The sequence below is a fragment of the Microtus oregoni genome, unplaced genomic scaffold, assembly GCF_018167655.1.
Source record: "Microtus oregoni isolate MIOR12 unplaced genomic scaffold, Mior012 000007F_ref0000211, whole genome shotgun sequence".
NCBI classification, from domain to species: domain Eukaryota; kingdom Metazoa; phylum Chordata; class Mammalia; order Rodentia; family Cricetidae; genus Microtus; species Microtus oregoni.
The window spans coordinates 14064954-14082880 of NW_024543066.1; the positions used below are offsets into that span (position 1 = coordinate 14064954).

The 17927-nt window shown below is 43.4% G+C and overlaps 1 protein-coding gene and 1 pseudogene across 1 annotated transcript in view; one reads left to right on the forward strand and one right to left on the reverse strand.

Moving 5' to 3' along the window:
- The window catches only part of Lims1 (LIM zinc finger domain containing 1), a 115476-nt gene extending 104148 nt beyond the window's left edge, over window positions 1-11328 (reverse strand). The window contains exon 1 of the mRNA XM_041655596.1: window positions 11202-11328. Within this exon, the coding sequence (XP_041511530.1) occupies window positions 11202-11233 (32 nt within the window). The 5' untranslated portion in view covers window positions 11234-11328. The remainder of the gene's footprint in view (window positions 1-11201) is intronic.
- A 5986-nt stretch (window positions 11329-17314) lies between these two features.
- On the forward strand, window positions 17315-17415 carry LOC121451194 (annotated as a pseudogene).
- Window positions 17416-17927: the final 512 nt, after the last annotated feature.

Below are 17927 nucleotides of genomic sequence, written 5' to 3' on the forward strand. Positions count from 1 at the left end.
GGCACACCTTTATGTCAGAAGAGGGCATCAAATCTCACTATAGATGGTTGTGAGCCTCCATGTGGTTGCTGGGAATCAAACTCAAGACCTTTGGAAAAGCAGCTAGTGCTCTTAACCCCTGAGGCATCTCTCCAGCCCCATGGCAACTCCTATAAAATAAAGTATTAATTGAAGCTGCCTCACAGTTTCGGAGGTTTAGTCCATTATCATCATGGCAGGGAGCAGGGTGACATGCAGACAGACTGTAGAAGAAAGCTGAGAATTTTATATTCAGGTCTACATTCAGGAAGAGAGAACCACTGGGCCTGGCTTAGCCTTTTGAAATCTCAAAACCGACCCCCAATGACACACTTATTCCAACAAGGTCGTAATCTTTCTCAATTAGAGCCACCCCCTAACGACTAAGCATTCAAATACATAGCCTATAGAAGCTGCTCTTATTCTAACCACCACAGTTCTGAAGTTTCTAGCCAGGGAAACGAGGCAAGAAAAAGTAAAAAGGCTCCAGATGAGCAAGGACAAAATGAAACTATAAGTAATGTGCTCTTGTACTTTTTTTTTTTTGAGACAGGACAGGGTTTCTCTCTAGCTTTGGAGCCTCTCCTGGAACTAACTCTTGTAGACCAGGTTGGCCTAGAACTCACAAAGATCAGCCTGCCTCTGCCTTCTGAGTGCTGGGATTAAAGGTGTGCGCCACCACCATTCAGCCAATACTGTACATTTAAAAGTCCAACAAAATAGACAAATAGCCATTAGAGCGGCATAGTAGAATAAAAAAATAAGTCATATACCTCTCAGAATCATAAGGAATCACCGAAACTTTTTGTCTTTTGTTAAATTCAATACAGAGCCCTGTAGTAAGTTAGATATTATTTTCTATACTTCACCAAAATGTCCATTGTGATAAACACCACTACCAGACAGTAATATAGGATAGTTTTAACCTGGTATATAACATACTCACAATAAAAACACTACTATAAAGCATAAATAAAGATAGGTAAACAGACATCTGGAGGTTTTTATTCTGTGTACAGATCTGGCGAATGTCCAAAACTTCTCAGTATTAATTAGCCAACACTTGAAATAAAGAAGCCACATCATCATCTTCTCCACAACCTCAATTTTGTTAACTTTTATGGATTTGTTTGAACTGCTTTGCTTTATTTCAGTTTAATTTTGCATCTATAAAATTCACCCGGCCGGGCGGTGGTGGCGCACGCCTTTAATCCCAGCACTCGGGAGGCAGAGGCAGGCAGATCTCTGTGAATTTGAGGCCAGCCTGGTCTACAAGAGCTAGTGCCAGGACAGGCTCCAAAGCTACAGAGAAACCCTGTCTCAAAAAACTAAAAAAAAACTAAAAAAAAAAAATCATCCACTTTTTTATTTTCTAATTGATTGGAATATAAGTTTTTAAGGTGTGTTCTTATAGATTTCTGAATTTCATTAGTATCTGCTGTAATCTCTCCCTTTTCATCTCCAATTTTACTAATTTTAGTTGTCATCCTCTGCCATTGGTTAGTTTGGGTAAGGGCTTGCCAATCTTTAATTTTTTTTCTTTTTTGAATTTCATTAGTATCTGCTGTAATCTCTCCCTTTTCATCTCCAATTTTACTAATTTTAGTTGTCATCCTCTTCCATTGGTTAGTTTGGGTAAGGGCTTGCCAATCTTTAATTTTTTTTCTTTTTAATTTCATATATAGGAGCTGTAGAAGATGGCTCAGCAGTTAAGACACTAGCTGTTCTTCTAGGGGACCTGGGTTCAGTTCCCAGCACCAACATAGTGGTTCACAACCACCTGTAACTCCAGTTCCACGGGCTCCAACATCCTTTTCTGGTCTCTGTACATATGTGGTATTCAGAAATACATGCAGGCAAACACCCATACACTTAAAATAATTTTAAAAATTTCATACTGCTGGGCATGATGACATATACCTTTAACCCCAGCACTTAGGAGAGACAAGTAGGTGGATCTCTGAGATCCAGGGCAGCAAGATCTACAAATCAAGCTCCAGGACAGCCAGGACTACAGAGTGAGACCCTGTCTCAAAACAATAGCAACATGTACTACATTTACATTACCCCCAACTCCTCCTGTACCTCCCCACTTCTCAGATTTATGGCCTCCTTTTCTTTAATCATTATTGTCGTATGTATGCTTTATATGTTTTAGGGCTGACCACATGCTATTGGATAACCAGTTAGAGGGACTGTCCCTGAGGAAGACTGAGTCTCCCGCTTTCAGTACTCATTCACTGTCTGTAGTTATCTATTTAGGGGTGGGGCCCTGTGAAGATTTCCCTCATCTAGGTTAGCATGTCAACCAGTGTTTAGGCAACCACACTTTTGAGATTTCTAGAGTGCAGCTTCCTTGTCATACAGAGAAGACACAACCGTGCAGCACACTTCCTGATCCTCTAATTCTTATAATCTTTCTACGTCCCTCTTTTCTCTGTGTTCCCTGAGCCTCAAGAATATGGGTTGTATAACAGATTTATCAGTTGGAGCTGGACACCCCACAGCCAGTTGTTCTCTGAATTTTGATCAGTTGTGGCTTTCTGTAATAGTCCCCATATGATACAAAAAGAAACTTATTTACTAAGGGGGGAAGCCACACTTATTGTGAGTATAAGGTTAAATATTTAGAATACAGGTAGACATTATATAGTTTAGGGAAATGGCAGCAGTAGATCCCCTCTAAGTCAGATGCTCTGCCTCCTGAGCCATAAGTAATTAGCTAGGCTTACACTACCAGGCCGTCTGAATTCTGTTCTATTGACCTGGCCTTACATCCAATTAGATGGTTGGTAGAAACAAAGTAAGAGGGCTGGAGAGATGGCTCAGCGGTTAAGAGCACTGACTGTTCTTCCAGAGGACCTGAGTTCAATTCCCAGCAACCACATGGTGGCTCACAACCATCTGTAATGAGATCTGGCACCCTCGTCTGGCCTGCAGGCATACATGGAGGCAGACTGTTGTATACTTATTAAGTAAATAAAATCTTAAAAAAAAATAGCATTTATTTAAAAAAAAAAAAAAAAAAAAAAAAAAGAAACAAAGTAAGAGGAAGAGTAAAGAGAAATGTGGAGCAGTAGAGACAGGTAGGCATAAGACAGTTTAGAGTACAGGCAGAGTGAGAAGAGTGTGGTAACGGGGGATATTCCTTAGTTAGTAGAGTGCTCACCTAGCATTCACAGAACCCGGGCTCAATCCCAGTACTGTACAAGCCAAGTTTGATAGTGCATACCTATAACCTGAGCAACTGGGAGGGAGAAGCAGGAGGATCAAGAGTTCAAGGTCCTCAGTTACACAGCAAATCTGAGGATAGCGTCGGAAAATAAATAAGGAAGGAAAGTTAAAAAAAAAAGTGCTATCAGATAACTGACAATAGTCTCATCTATCAGGAGGCTGAAGTGTACAGACTCCACAAGCCAGGTCAGCCTGTGTTCTTTGGGAAAGCCTATTGTAAGGAAAATGAAAAAGAATAAAGTGAAGGGGAGAGAAGAAAGGAGGAGGAAGAGAAATAGTTATGGTGGGCTCAGTAGCAAGATGGCACAGTGGATAAAGGTGCTTGCACTAGGGAATTGAGTTTGATTCCCAGGATCCACATAGTGGAAGGAGAGAATCGATGGTAGAGAAAATGCTACCATCAAATGAACCTGTAGGCAAGCCTGTAGGGCATTTTCTTGACATGAACGGGTCCATTCCAGTGTGGCGGTGCCATCTCTGAGCAGGCATTCCTGGACTACATAAGAAAGCAAGCTGAACAAGATGAGAGGCAAGCCAGCAAGCAGTGTTCCTCCACGGTTTCTGCTGCAGTTCCTGCCTTCAGGTTCCTGCTTTGCCTTCCCCTGATGATAGACTACCCAATAAGCCAAATAAACTCTTCTCTCCCTAAGTTACTTTTGGTCATGGCATTTTATGACAGAAGAGAGGAACTTAATATACACATACACAAAATAAATTTTTAAAAAAATGTGAAAACAGCCTACAATATTAATTCTTTTTTAAAATAAAAGAAGATATGGAAGAGAAAGACAGAATAAAAGACTGGGGTAGAGCTGGCCTGTCAAATTAATATAGGTTATTAAATAAAGAAGGGATACAGTTGAATGGGGAGAGGGCTGCATGAAGTTAAGAGTCTGAATGCAGTCTCACTTGCAAGCTGGTTCCAGTCTCCAATCTCTTGGGCTTCCTTTAATACCCCTGGGCAATCTTCTATGAGGTCTGGTCACAGAAACTAACTAGTTCTATCAGTCTTTCACAGATTGATGGTCACACATCAGAATGGTTCTGCAGGTGTCAGGCTAAAAAGGCTATTCATGTTGGGGCAGTTCTTTGCAAGGTCAGGTCAGGGACGCTGATCCCAGAAGTGAGCAGTATCTTAGAGGGTGGTTTATAGATGCTGGTCATACTGTTGGGAGTCTGGGTGTGAATGCTGGATTTGTTCCTGAGTGGCCATTACCAGTGCTGAAGACCACAATACAATCTACGTTGGAAATTTGAGAAGGTATCTCCTACTGCTGTTGACTGTAGTCTCTGGTTGTTGACTTTGTTCTGAAGTCTATTTTACCTAACACTTCTCTGATTGGTATTAATAAAGTTTCCCTTAAGCTACTTTAATTAATGTTATCAAAATGTATGTTTTCTCATCTTTTTTACTTTCAATTGCCTATACTGTTAAACATAAGGTAAACTTCCTGTAAAAAAAAACAACATATATTTGAATTATTTTTTAAAAATCTACATAATCAAAATCTGTCTCTTAACTGGTCTATTTAGCCTCTCTAATATAATAGGCTTTCTCTTCCTGATTCAGGGTTACAATAAAATATTAGATTTGTTAAAATAACAGTTCCATAGTTCCCTGACACCCAGAAATTTTTACGTTGCACAGATAGGGTAATTTTTTTTACTTCATCATCTTGTTTCCCAGTTCTTTCTTCAATTAATCAAACCCATCCATCCTGATTTTCATTTTCTTTGGGTTTTTTTTAGTCAACGTTGCACTTGTAAAGCTTCCATTTGGTTCCTTATTCAAATTCTTTAAAATTGCTCACTGAAGCACTTTTATTAAGACTGGTTTAAGGTCTTTGACAGATATTTCTAATTTCTCATTAACTCATGTCGGTATCTATTATCTAATTAATTAAAGACAGAATCTTACTATTGTAGCCCTGGCTGGCCTGGAACTTATGTAGACCACACTGGTCTTAATACTCCGAGATCCACCTGCCTCTTTCTCTTGAGTGTTGGAATTAAATGAATGCCCCACCACAACCTTCTATCAGATCTTTTCAATTCTTAAAAAGGCACGTTATTTTTCTATTAGAACATGAACATTTTTACATTACATCACGGTAGGGATCTTATGTGAACTTCATGTTTTAGCCTCCTTCTGTGGTATATCTCTGAAATGTAAGCTGCCTTATTGTTGCCAGGTGGAGAAATAAGTCCAGGTTCTATCTTTGCCCTCTGTTCACATTCAAGAAGTGAACTCAAGACTGCTAGGCAGTGGAAAGTTCTGGTTCTGGCATCATTTCTATTGACATGGTGCTGATGGAGGAGCCTGGCTGTGCTGGGAGGTAATGCAGCAAAAATACTGCTTTGGTACATGAATGTTCTAGGTACAGAAGGGCTTTGTCATGGATGATGTACTGCCTAGTTTTTATGACAAGCTGACTCAAGGTAGCATGACTACTGGGAAAAAGAAATCTTAATCAAGAAAATGCCTCCAGGGCTGTAGAGATGGCTCAGTGGTTAAGAGCATTGCCTGCTCTTCCAAAGGTCCTGAGTTCAATTCCCAGCAACCACATGGTGGCTCACAACCATCTGTAAAGAGGTCTGGTGCCCTCTTCTGGCCTGCAGGCATACACACAGACAGAATATTGTATACATAATAAATAAAATAAATATTTAAAAAAAAAAAAAAGAAAATGCCTCCATAAAATTAGCTTGTAGGTAACTTTCTTTTGATAATTGATGTGAAAGGGGCCACTCCCTGGCTGGTGGTCCTAGGGTGTATAAGAAAGCAGGCTGGGCTGGGCAGTGGTGGTGCATGCCTTTAATCCCAGAATTTGAGAGGCAGAGGCAGGCGGATCTCTGTGAGTTCGAGGCCAGCCTGGTCTACAAGAGCTAGTTCCAGGACGGGCACCAAAGCTACAGAGAAACCTTGTCTCAAAAGAGAGAGAGAGAGAGAGAGAGAGAGAGAGAGAGAGAGAGAGAGAGAGAAAGCGAGAGTGCAGGCTAGAGCAAGCCATGAGGATCAAGTCCTCACGTAAATCTTCAAGTAAGCAGCACCCTTCCAAGCCCTCTGCTTCTAGATCCTCCTATCTCAAAAAAAGAAAAGAAAAAAGAGAGAGAAAGATACTTTCTAATAGTTCAAACACAATGAATATGACCACATCAGTGTTTTAGGAATATCTGCAACAAACATAAATGACAAAACATTTAAACTCAAAAGCAAGGGTAATGGCTTACATGTTTTGTATCTCATTAGGTACAAGTGGACTGACTTGCAATAAAATACAAAAACAAGCAATCAAAAAACCCAAGGGCTGGAGAGATGGCTTAGTGGTTAAAAGCACTGGCTGCTTTTCTACAGAACCTAGGTTCAATTCCCAGCACCCAAATGTAGGCTCATTAGCTATATGTAACTTCAGTTCCAAGGGGTCCAATGCTCTCTTATGCTCTTTTCTGGCTTCTGTAGGCAATATATGGTCATGATAAACTTATATACACATAAAATAAAAATTTTAAATTTATACATTTAAAAATCAGATTAGTACAAAAAGGAGTAGAATTAAAAAAAAATTGATCCCATCCTACATTTCCAAAACCCTCTTCGGAGACAGCTAAGGCTTTTGTCCTGTATCTTATTTTAGCTTACTGCTCTTCACACATCCCAGTAAGGTCCTAAACTTCTGGGTGTCCTAGGATCCTGGTTCTCCCACTGTCCCACACACTCAATCAGCTATCACAGCTTCCTAATCAATTTCTACCCCCATCTGTCAGCATTCACATTGTTTCCTAGCACTACTTTCCATTTTCACTAAGGGGCCAGCACTCATTACTTCCCAGTATCAAATCCCCACCCCTCACGGAAGGCACTACTCAGAGCTCACGGTTCAGGGCTTGCTGTAGCTACAGTTTCCTACCCTCTACTAAGTCTGCAGGGTTGTGGCTGGAGAGATGGCTTGGCGCTGGCTGCTCACAACCAATGGTAACACAACACCTGCATCTGCACTGTAACATGATGCTGACACGCATACATGCAGGCAAAACACTCATACACATTTAAAAAAAAAGTTAGCGTGCCGGGCGGTGGTGGCTCACGCCTTGAATCCCAGCACTCGGAAGGCAGAGGCAGGTGGGTCTCTGTGAGTTCGAGGCTCTGGTCTACAAGAGCTGGTTCCAGGAAAGGTTCCAAAGCCACAGAAAAATCCTGTCTCAAAAAAAAAAAAATCCGGTCCCCTCATGTACATACACATGCACACACCAAGCTCCACTACTGAAATATCTGATGCCATCAAATAAAGGAAATGAAATGACATCAGGATGAGGGGGCATAAAACCCCTACTGGTGGAGGCTGGAAAGACTGGTTCATCAGTAAAGGGCACTGGCTACTCTTGCAGAGGTCACAGGTTCCATTTCCAGCACCAACATGGTGGCTCACAACTTCTGCAATTCCAGTTCCAGGGGACCCAGTGCTCTCTGAGGGCACTTACTCACAGGGTCCACATACATACATGCAAACAAACACCCATACACAAAATTAAGAACAACAACAATAACAACAAACCCTACCACTATTACTAGAGAAGGGTTAGCGTAAGACAGCAGGCTGTGTGATTCCTGCTTCATATAGCTACGGCTTTAGAAACACAGTGAGGCAACAGTTCAGTAGGTAATGTAAATGCTATTGCTGAACTGAGAATCCACAGCTTAGAGTAGTTGTGGGAACTGTAAAAGCAACAAGTGGTTTGATGTTTTTCCTGTTATTTTAGTTGAATCCTACCTGCAAATATGGTCTGCACTGAGACATACTTAAATGATTATCTAAACAAATGCACATTATTGAAATATACTTGAGAAATTAAGCTCTCCTTTCCCATCATGGATTGCAGAAGTTGCTGAGTTTCTCCACCTGAAGGACAGGCTCTGAGCTCTCCCAAGGAAGGAGAGAAAGCTCACTTCCAGTACCCACACTTAGCAACTTACAGAGAACTACCAAGGAGATGAGCCAGGAGGCTCACATAGAGGAAGAGAGTACAAATGCTAAAATCAATACAGCACAATCCCGTAATGAATAAATAACCAAACAAGTAAGGGCACAATCCTGATGGATCATTTTCTCTAAGACTGCAGAGCACAGGACAATTAAAGAAGTAAGGCGTTCAGCGCTGGAGTATTAGCTTGGGTGGTAGAGTGCTTGCCTTATATACATAAAGCTCTGGGATGGACCCCAGCACTGCATAAACCCATGTGATACATGGATGACACATGCCTTTAACTCCAGCATTCAAGCCATCCTTGGCTACACAGTAAGTTCAAGGCTAGCCTAGGCTATGAGACCCTATCAAAAAAAAGAAAGAAAGAAAGAGAAAAACCCAAGCAAACACCCCACATGACCTACTTCACAAGCAGGAACAGAACATTGCAAATTTAGAGAGACACTAAATGTCACAGCAGTTTTCCTCTGCATAATGGCACTGCCCTACAGGAGCCTGAGGACCCACAGTTGCTCTTCAAGTCTTAGTTCTTAAGTCCTGCTAAAAATAAAAAGTTCATACTACAACACTCATTCAAGAAATACTTTGGGAGTGGAGCGAGATGGTTCAGTGGTTAAGAACACACACTGCTCTTCCAGAAGACCCAAGTTCGATTCCTAGCACCTACATCAGGTATCTCACAACCACTTGTAACTCCAGTCCCAGAGGGATCTTCTAGCTTCTTTTAAACCTGCACTCACATGCACACACTCATACACAAATTCACACACATAGATCTCATTAAAAATAACAAAAAAAATACTTTGAAGGCAGTGAGAGTTTAGCCAAATTCTTTTTTTTTTAAGATTTATTTATTTATTATGTGTACAATATTCTGCCTCGATATATGCCCGCACGCCAGAGGAGGGCGCCAGATCTCATTACAGATGGTTGTGAGCCACCATGTGGTTGCTGGGAATTGAACTCAGGACCTCTGGAAGAGCAGCCAGTGCTCTTAACCTCTGAGCCATCTCTCCAGCCCTAGCCAAATTCTTTACATACAGGATAAGAATGTCATTTTCCCTTTAAGAGTCCTTGATGAACCAGTACAGTCACTCTGGGGATACAATTACCATACAATATGCAAAGTGCATCCTCTTCGCCATCTATTTCACAGAAAGGGAAAACATATGTTCACACTAAAACCTGCACACGAACATCCACAGTAACTATAAGACTGCAACAAACGGCTGCAGACCCATACAGCCGCTCAGCAAACAAGCGACGGCACAGGCCGCGAAAACTACAATCCCACTTAACCGAGGCGCTCAGAGGTTAAATCCAAAGAGAAGCAGAATGGCAGTTGCCAAGAGCTGGGGCACACGAGGAATGGTGAACTGTTCGACTGTGTAAAGGAACGTCAGTTCTGTAGACGTCTCATGACGTTGGTATGGACATACCAATATGGATATCCATAATGCTGAAAAAACAAAAACGGCACGGACTGCACACACGGAGGCCAAATTTGTAACCCCAGCACTCAAGAAGTTAGGCAGGAGGATCATTGATAAATTCCAAGCCTGTCTAAGAGTGAGTGAGATCGGGGGTGAGCAGGGGATGGGATCAGGGAAGGCCACGAGACCAGAGACACACTCGAGGGTCCTACGCAGACACCACTATATCCTGTCCTGCATACCCATTCTTCTTTACAGCTCACGCTTATTTTCAATTCCCGATCCACTTAATATTCCACACGTCTTTCTCGGTGACAAATGTCCATGGCAAATGCAATAACTGTCCATGATGAGTACAATGACTGTACAAATGATTAACCCGTGATTGTCTTCCTTGGTGCCCGAAACCCAGTGGTTAAGTGTGCATAAAATGCTTCTGCTACATACCAAAGTAATGTGACTATCTCAAGGAAAAGCAGATGCTATGTTAAGCACTGAGCTCAAATGGAAGCCCTTTTCTTGAAAATACCGTTTCAGCAAAATAACAGACACGACACCCATGGTGATTTGGACTTCTATTTGGTAGACATTTCATTGAAACTGAATTTTGGGGACAACAACTGACAATACTTTGTTGATAATGATAAAAGTCACGATTTCCACTGAAAGTTATAATGTTGGAAAATCACCTCTTGAGTCTGACAGCTCTCCTGATACTTAAGAATTTAATGAAACTGGTTGGTGGTAAGTCTAATGAATGTCATTTAGAGACGTTAATAGATGTGTTAGCATCTGGGACCTTCCTTAATGCCGCAAGCCAATACAAAGCCGTTACTATGAGTAATAGTTCCATTCAAATAGAAGGCAGTTTGAGGAATTTTATGTAACCGTGAGCTCGGATTTCACATCAAAACTAGCCTTTAAGAAACAATCTTCTGAACTTCTGGCGGAGTCACAAAGAACACCCACAATTATTTAGAAAAACTATCAGCATACTTCTCTTCAAACTGCCCAGCCGTTTAAGACCAAATTTTCCTTTAAATAGTTCATTCAAAACATACCACAACAGACAATGCAAAACGAGAATGCCAGACACGGGTAGGATTTGTAAAATATGTTAATAGGCTGTTCGTCTTAACTTTTCTGTTTAGGGTATACTACTTTCATTGAAATGCGTCATGCATGTTGATATACCATGGATTATTCAATGGGTAAATATTTCACACGTCCGTTTTCATTTTTAAGACAACACATGTATTCGTCTGCGTGGTCCTGAGACCCTCTCTGCTCCGTTCTTCCCATCGGTGAACTACCACGAACCAAGCTCTGGGACAGGATCTGCCCTCACACCCCGAGGCTGCACAGGACAGCTCAGCAGGACCACGAAGGCCTCTCCCGCCTCGGGCTAGGGCGGCGCGTGTCCGGGCCTCTCGCCAGCCGGAGGCCGCGCGGGCGGCAAAGGTGCCCGTCCGCCAGGCCCAGGCCCGGCGAGGCTCGGGCAGCCGCCGTCCCAGAGCGCGCGCGCGCCCCTACCTGTTGGTCATCCCTGCCGCCACGCCCAGCATCTCGGCCTTCCACGCCGCGTCCGCCTGTGCCTCCGTCCCCGCCGCCGCGGCCGCACCCTCTTCCCTGCTGCCCCGGCGAGCGGCCGACTGGAGGGCCGGCCTCAGGCAGGAAGGGGGCGGGGCGGGAGGGGAGGGCGGGACGGGAGGGGAGGGCGGGACGGGAGGGGAGGGCGGGGCGAGGAGGGCGGGGCCTCGAGCCCGTAGTCGCCGGCAAATGGCGGCGCTGACCACGCCCCGGAGAGCGCGGGCCTAGGCTCGCAGGGGGGGCGGGGCGGAGGCGGAGAGAGGCCGGTCTGGGGCGGGGCGAAGTTCGGCGGGGGTGGGGCTGAGAGCTGCATCGGTGGGGCGGGGTGCTGGGTCGTCAGAGCTCCTCCTCCGTCCACCAGTTCCACTCCTTCCTCCTCCTCCTGGCACTGAGCCTGCTTTCTCCGAGTTTGGCTGTAGGCGTTTCTCCCTGGCTCCAAACAGGCAGAGAGGCTTCTGGGTGTCCTGAGGGTTTCCTGGTCTCTTCTGGAAGTACACAGAGTCTAGCCCGCCAGGAACACTTGGTAGAGTGTGACTGGTCAGGGTCAAAAGACGGGGCAAGAGTATCACTGGCTAGAGGCTCTAACTCAACTTGGCAGATGAGCTGCCAGATTCTTTCTGCAGGGCGAAGGGTCTGTACAGGGCCCTACCCACCCTGCGAAGGTCCCGAGGAGATTGTCCTTGTCCTAAGGAGGGTGTCGTGCAAGTCAGCTTATCAGGGGTGGAGGTCACATCTGGGTTGGCCACTTCCAGTCTGCGGGAGCTTGGAATGTTTAGGGTACTCTTGATAGATGTTTAACTTTGTGGGCCTGGCCTGCAAGATGAGTCAACAGTTGTTCAATCCCTAGGGCCCTTGTAGGAGAGAACGATCTCCAATTTTCCTTTGCCCGCCAAACACATATACACAGAAATATAAATAAATGTAACGAAACAATTTTTAAAAAATTGCTTCCCAAAGAAAAAGAAAATCTTGCTGCTATTTTGGGATAGTTGGGTAAAAACTGGCTGCCTCTTGATTAGTGGTTTTTGGTTTCATCATAGTTATGCCGTATGTGGAATGTACTCACCAAGTGATTCTACTGTGGTTGACCAATGTCTGCCATAAAGAAAACCCGGAAAAACATGGAATTGAATTTCTTACTCTTCGACTTGAGAGTTTGTCAGGATAAAAAAGGATGCCTCCGTGATAGTTTCATTTTTGCTATGGCTGTCAACAATCAGCCTTTAAAAACAAAATTTGATATCTGGAAGTCTTTCACATATGTGCATATGTGCACACAAAGCACATGCAAAAATTTTAAAAATTATGTGTATGAGTGCCCCACAAAGAGTTATTGTAAAGGATGTATTCAAAATAAATACTTAAAAAATTTTTTTCTTTATTTTCCATCTTCTTTCATCTCTACCCGATAAGTATGCGATAAGAAGGCAGGGGAAATTAATTCCTGCCCCCAAGTAACAGACTAATTAGATAACTCTTATAGCTTCAGCACTGAGTTTTATTATACTTGCTTCTGGTTTTGTTATACTAGAAAAAACTCATACTGAAGAAGTCAAGAATCCAGTAGTTGCTCAATCCACAAAGCGAGATGTCCTGGCAGTCCAAGTCTGGTGCTGAAGGCCTGGGGCGGTCCTGAGAGCTGCTTGTCTTCAGTCTACTGGAAGCCCAAAGAAGCTAGTTATCAGCGAAGTAACACCACAACAGGGTGGAGAGTGAGGGCAAATAGGCGAAAAGTTAAGTTTCCACCCACGTCCTTGTATCTGGGTGCCACCAGGAGGTGCTGACCACATTTAGGCTTCAAATAATCTGATTTAAAAAAAAAAAAATCTTGGGGCAGGGTAGATGGCTCAGAGGTTAAGAGCACTGAGGTCCAAAGTTCAATTCTCAGCAACCACATGGTGATTCACAACCATCTATAATGAGATTTGATGCCCTCTTCTGGCATGCAAGCACACATATTTATTATGTATACATAATACACAAATCTTTTTTTTTACAAAAAGTCCATCACAGGAGTGTCCAGTGGGTTATATTTTAGATGGTTACAGATGCAATCTAATTGACAACCAGTATTAGCCATCACATTCTCTGAACACCAAAGGGTCTTTACAACCCTGAAAAAGGAACCCAGGGCTTCATGTACAGAAGGCAAAGACTGCACCACTGAGCTACATCCTTAGTCCCATCCTTATCACGTTGGACTAGGAGAATGTTTGCACAAGATGTTTGTGGGGAAAAGGACAGTGTTGCATTCCTAAAATTCCACCCTACTGAGTTGTGCTTGAAGAATCCCATTACTCACTCCCACACTACCACGTATGAGATCAGTGAAGTTTACAAAAACCCAGTCTGCCTTCATTTTTCAGAATTTATTTTGAGTACCTCATTTACAGTATTTCTTTGTGGAACTAAAGAAATAGCTCAGCAGTGAACCCAGCTGATGGATTGTTGGGAATGAATATGGGGTGGGACCTTGTTGGAGTAGGTGTGGTCTTGTTGAGGAAGATGTCTAACTGGAGGTAGACTTAGAGGTTTCAAAAGCCCAGGGCAGGCCCAGTCTCATTCTCTTTGCCTGCTGCCTGCCCATCAGGATACAAAGCTCTTAGCTACTGCTCCGACACATGCTCCCCACCATTATGAGAACAGGTTAACCCTTTAAAACTGTGCGCAAGACCCCAATTAGACACTTTTATAGGAGTTGCCTTGGTCATGGTGTCTCTTCATAGCAGAACAGTAACTAAGAGAATTATAATATTATGTGAGACTTCCATTGTTATCCTGAAACATGGGATTTTTATAACCATTATTTTTTTTTAACTGCATATGCATTGATATTTTGCCTGTATGTGAGGGCATCTGATCCCCTGGAACTAGAGTTATAGACAGTTGTGAGCTACCATGTGGGTACTGGGAATTGAACTCGGGTCCTCTGGAAAAGCAACTAGTGCTCTTAACAGCCGAGCCATCTCTCCAGTCCCATGACCACTATTTTTTAAAGGTAGGATTTCACCACGTAACTATGGCTGGCCTGGAACTTGCTACATAGACCAGGCTGGCCTTGATCCACTTGCTGGGTGCTGGGATCAAAGGGTGACCTGTCACTACACGCAGTTTCATAAGCACTTTGGTGATGGCTATTCTTGGTTGTCAACTTGACTGTATCTGGAATGAACTACAATTCAGAAACGGAGGGCACACTCAAGATCCGGATCTTGAGGCTGGAAGACACACATCTTTAATCCAGATCTTGAGGCTAGAAGGCACACTTTAAACTGGACTACACCTTCTGCTGGAAGCCTCTGGAAGAAGCAAGGGTGTGTTTCTTTTTCACCTGCTCACCCTTTCCTCGTCAGCACATCCTTTTCCTTTACAGGAATTACGGCTTACTTCTTCGGGATTCCAGCATGTATAGAAGACCAGCCGAGACACATGCCTCGTGTGAGCAAGGCTCAAGGCGGAGCAACTACTAGATTCTTGGACTTTGCAAGAATTCACAGCTAGCCATTGTTGGATTAGATGGACTGTACCCTCTAAGTCATTCCACCACTCAGCATTAGCCCTTTTTTACCAGAGAAGAGCTCATGAATTCTAAACACCAGAACTTAGCCTTTAGTCTAAATACCAAGTCTATGGTTTTATTTATTAAAAGATGTACATTGTATTTATCCGCACCTATTAGGAAGTTGGAGACTTTCTTTAGTCGCACTGTTGAGAATAGTTTTTTTTTCCCCCCATTTGTATTGCTAAAAGTTCTTTCAAGTCTTCTATCATCCACTCATTCAAGATGTTAGGGATCTCCAGCTCGGGGACCCCATTCCAAACCCTGCCCTGAGCACATGAAACAGCAGCTCCCTGGAGCTGCCCTCTCCAGACTCTGTCCAAAGAAGGCCCCGCCAGGGGTCGCTCCTCCCCGGGGGCTGTCCAGGACCATGCCTAAAAGGTATTAAGACCTGGTTGCCAGGCCGGGTGGTGGTGTTGCATGCCTTTAGTCCCAGCTCTCGGGAGGCAGAGACGGGCAGATCTTTGTGAGTTCGTGGGTAGATGGGTGCCATTGTCAACTGTCAATGGATTTTCTGTATTTCTCATAGGCCTCTTCACTTGTAATTCATCTAGCTCTGAAGGGTCACTCGGTGTCATCTTGATCAGCCAACCATCTTCAGAACAGAATTTGTTGATGAGCCCTAGGTTTCCTTCAAGTGTTTCGCTGATTTCAATTACCTCTCCTGACAGAGGAGCAACGGCACTGGTGGTGAGGAACTTGCCTGACTCCATTTTGAAAGCAGATGTTAAAAATAAGTCTATTTACTGTAAGAGCTGAGTTCTCGGTCTCCTGGAATATGTCCTTCTCCAACCCATGACCTTGACTTGTTTTTGAGACTACCTTACTGCCCCGACCCCTTCCTAATCACAGGGTGACATGTTTTTTGAGATTTTTTTTTCCTGTTATTTCCTTATTGCCCCATTATCTGTCTTCTATAAAACTACTTGTAATTTTACTCCTTAAAAGGTTCCCAAGAAATGAATTCAGGGCTGCTCTTTTTGTGTGTTTTGTTGTTGGCTTTTTTTTTTTTTTTTTTTTTTTGCGACAGGGATTTTCTATGTAACAGTCCTGGCTGTCCTGAAACTCGCTTTGTAGACCAGGCTGAACTCGAACTCACTCAGATCTGCCTGCCTCTTCCTCCTAAGTGCTGGGTGGGATCAAAGGCACGTGTCACCATCATCCGACAGGGACTGATCTCTTTAACCCAACTTAGGAGACAGTCACTGGCCAGCTCTTGGATGCACTCCAATAAAAAAAAAAATAATAAGCTTGCTTCAAGTTCGGCTCAAATTGTGGTAGTGTTCTTATTCTCGCTGTTGGGATGAACACACCACCAGTGTGGGTACAATACTAATTCAACCACCAATTTCCAGGTTTATAAGCTATTTCTTTCAAATCAATATTGAAAAGCTTTTCCAGGGCTGGCAAGATGGATCAGCAGTAAAGATGCGTGCCAGATACAGCCTACACTTGATATGGTACCCACATAGCTGATGGAGAGAACCAAATCTTCTCTGACCTCCACACACGTGGCATGCATGCACACACACATGAGGTGGTTCAGAGGGGAAGAGCACTGGCTGCCCTTGCAGAGGACCTGGACTCAGTTCTCAGCACCCCCATGGCCACTCACAACCACCCGTAATTTGAGTTTCATTGGATCTGTATATCATGCACATATATACATGCAGGCAAATACTCATAAAATAAAAATAAATAAATCTCAAAAAAGAGATCCCTTTCTTTGAAATGTAATCCTTAGCGGGACTTCAGCTATGCATATTTGTTCTGGCGGCCTACATCACAGCTCTGCAAGGAGTAAGGTTCCCATTGAGACAAGCAGCCATAAAAAGGCATTGCTGAATAATGTAACATTGTGAAATCAGGACAGCCGGAGTTTGTTAATAGACTCACTTCCTTGGGAAAGCTGATACAAGTAAACACAAAGTTGAAATGAAGAGGCTTCTCAAGGGAATGTGACCTTTTCGTAACTACTTGGCTAAGAAAAAGAGCAAGAAAGGAGTGCATTATCTGTATCCTGCATGATATCATGTAGAGAAGCCGTGAGGAGCTGGGGTGCAGTTCAGTGGTACAGTGCTTGCTCGGCATGCACTAGGTCCTGGGTTCTATCCTTAACAGGCAAAAAACAAAACAAAACGAAAGATTAAGTAGTAGTGAGCATAGCATTACCTAGAAAAATATATTCTATTTAAGCAAATAAATAAAACCAAGCACTTGTCTTCTCCAAGGTGCCAAAAAAGATTCGATGAACTCAGCAGCAGAATTTGTATTCTTCTAGAGAAGAGACATTTCCACACTTTTGCCAGTGTGGAAGATCACAACTGTCACTTACGTGACTTAGAAATATTTATGTTTCCCCAATGGCCGGCAAATATTTTAAAGAGTACGCAGCATCCTCATCCACCAGGAAATGCAAAGTAAAACTACTTTGAGGTTCCATCTTACCCCAGTTAGAATTCCTGTCATTAAAAACAAAAGAGCAGAATGAGACACAGTATTCAGTAGCACCTATACTAACATTGGAACAACACCATGAAGACTGGGATGGCCCTGCACAAGGATGACACACACATTAATGAACTGGCCCCTATTAATAAACGGTGATTGGGCTGGAGAGATGACTCATCTTGTTAGGAGCAATGGCTGCTCTTCCAGAGGACCTGGGTTCAGTTCCCAGCACCCACAGTGGCAGCTCACAACTGTCTGTAACTCCAGTTTCAGGAGATCTGACACCCTCACACTAACGCACATAAAAAAAAAATTAAAAACAACCAACAATAACAAAAACCTAAACAAAGGCCACGACAACAATGGCTATGGAAATTACTGCCCATCACTGCAAAGCCTGATGACCTGGGAGGAGACAATCTATTCCCACAACTTGTTCAGTGGCCTCTAAACCATGCTGTGAGCCCCATAAATAAATGAATGAATGTACTTTTAAAAAAATGCTAAGTCGGGGCTGGAGAGATGGCTCAGAGGTTAAGAGCATTGCCTGCTCTTCCAAAGGTCCTGAGTTCAATTCCCAGCAACCACATGGTGGCTCACAACCATCTGTAATGAGGTCTGGTGCCCTCTTCTGGCCATCAGGCATACACACAGACAGA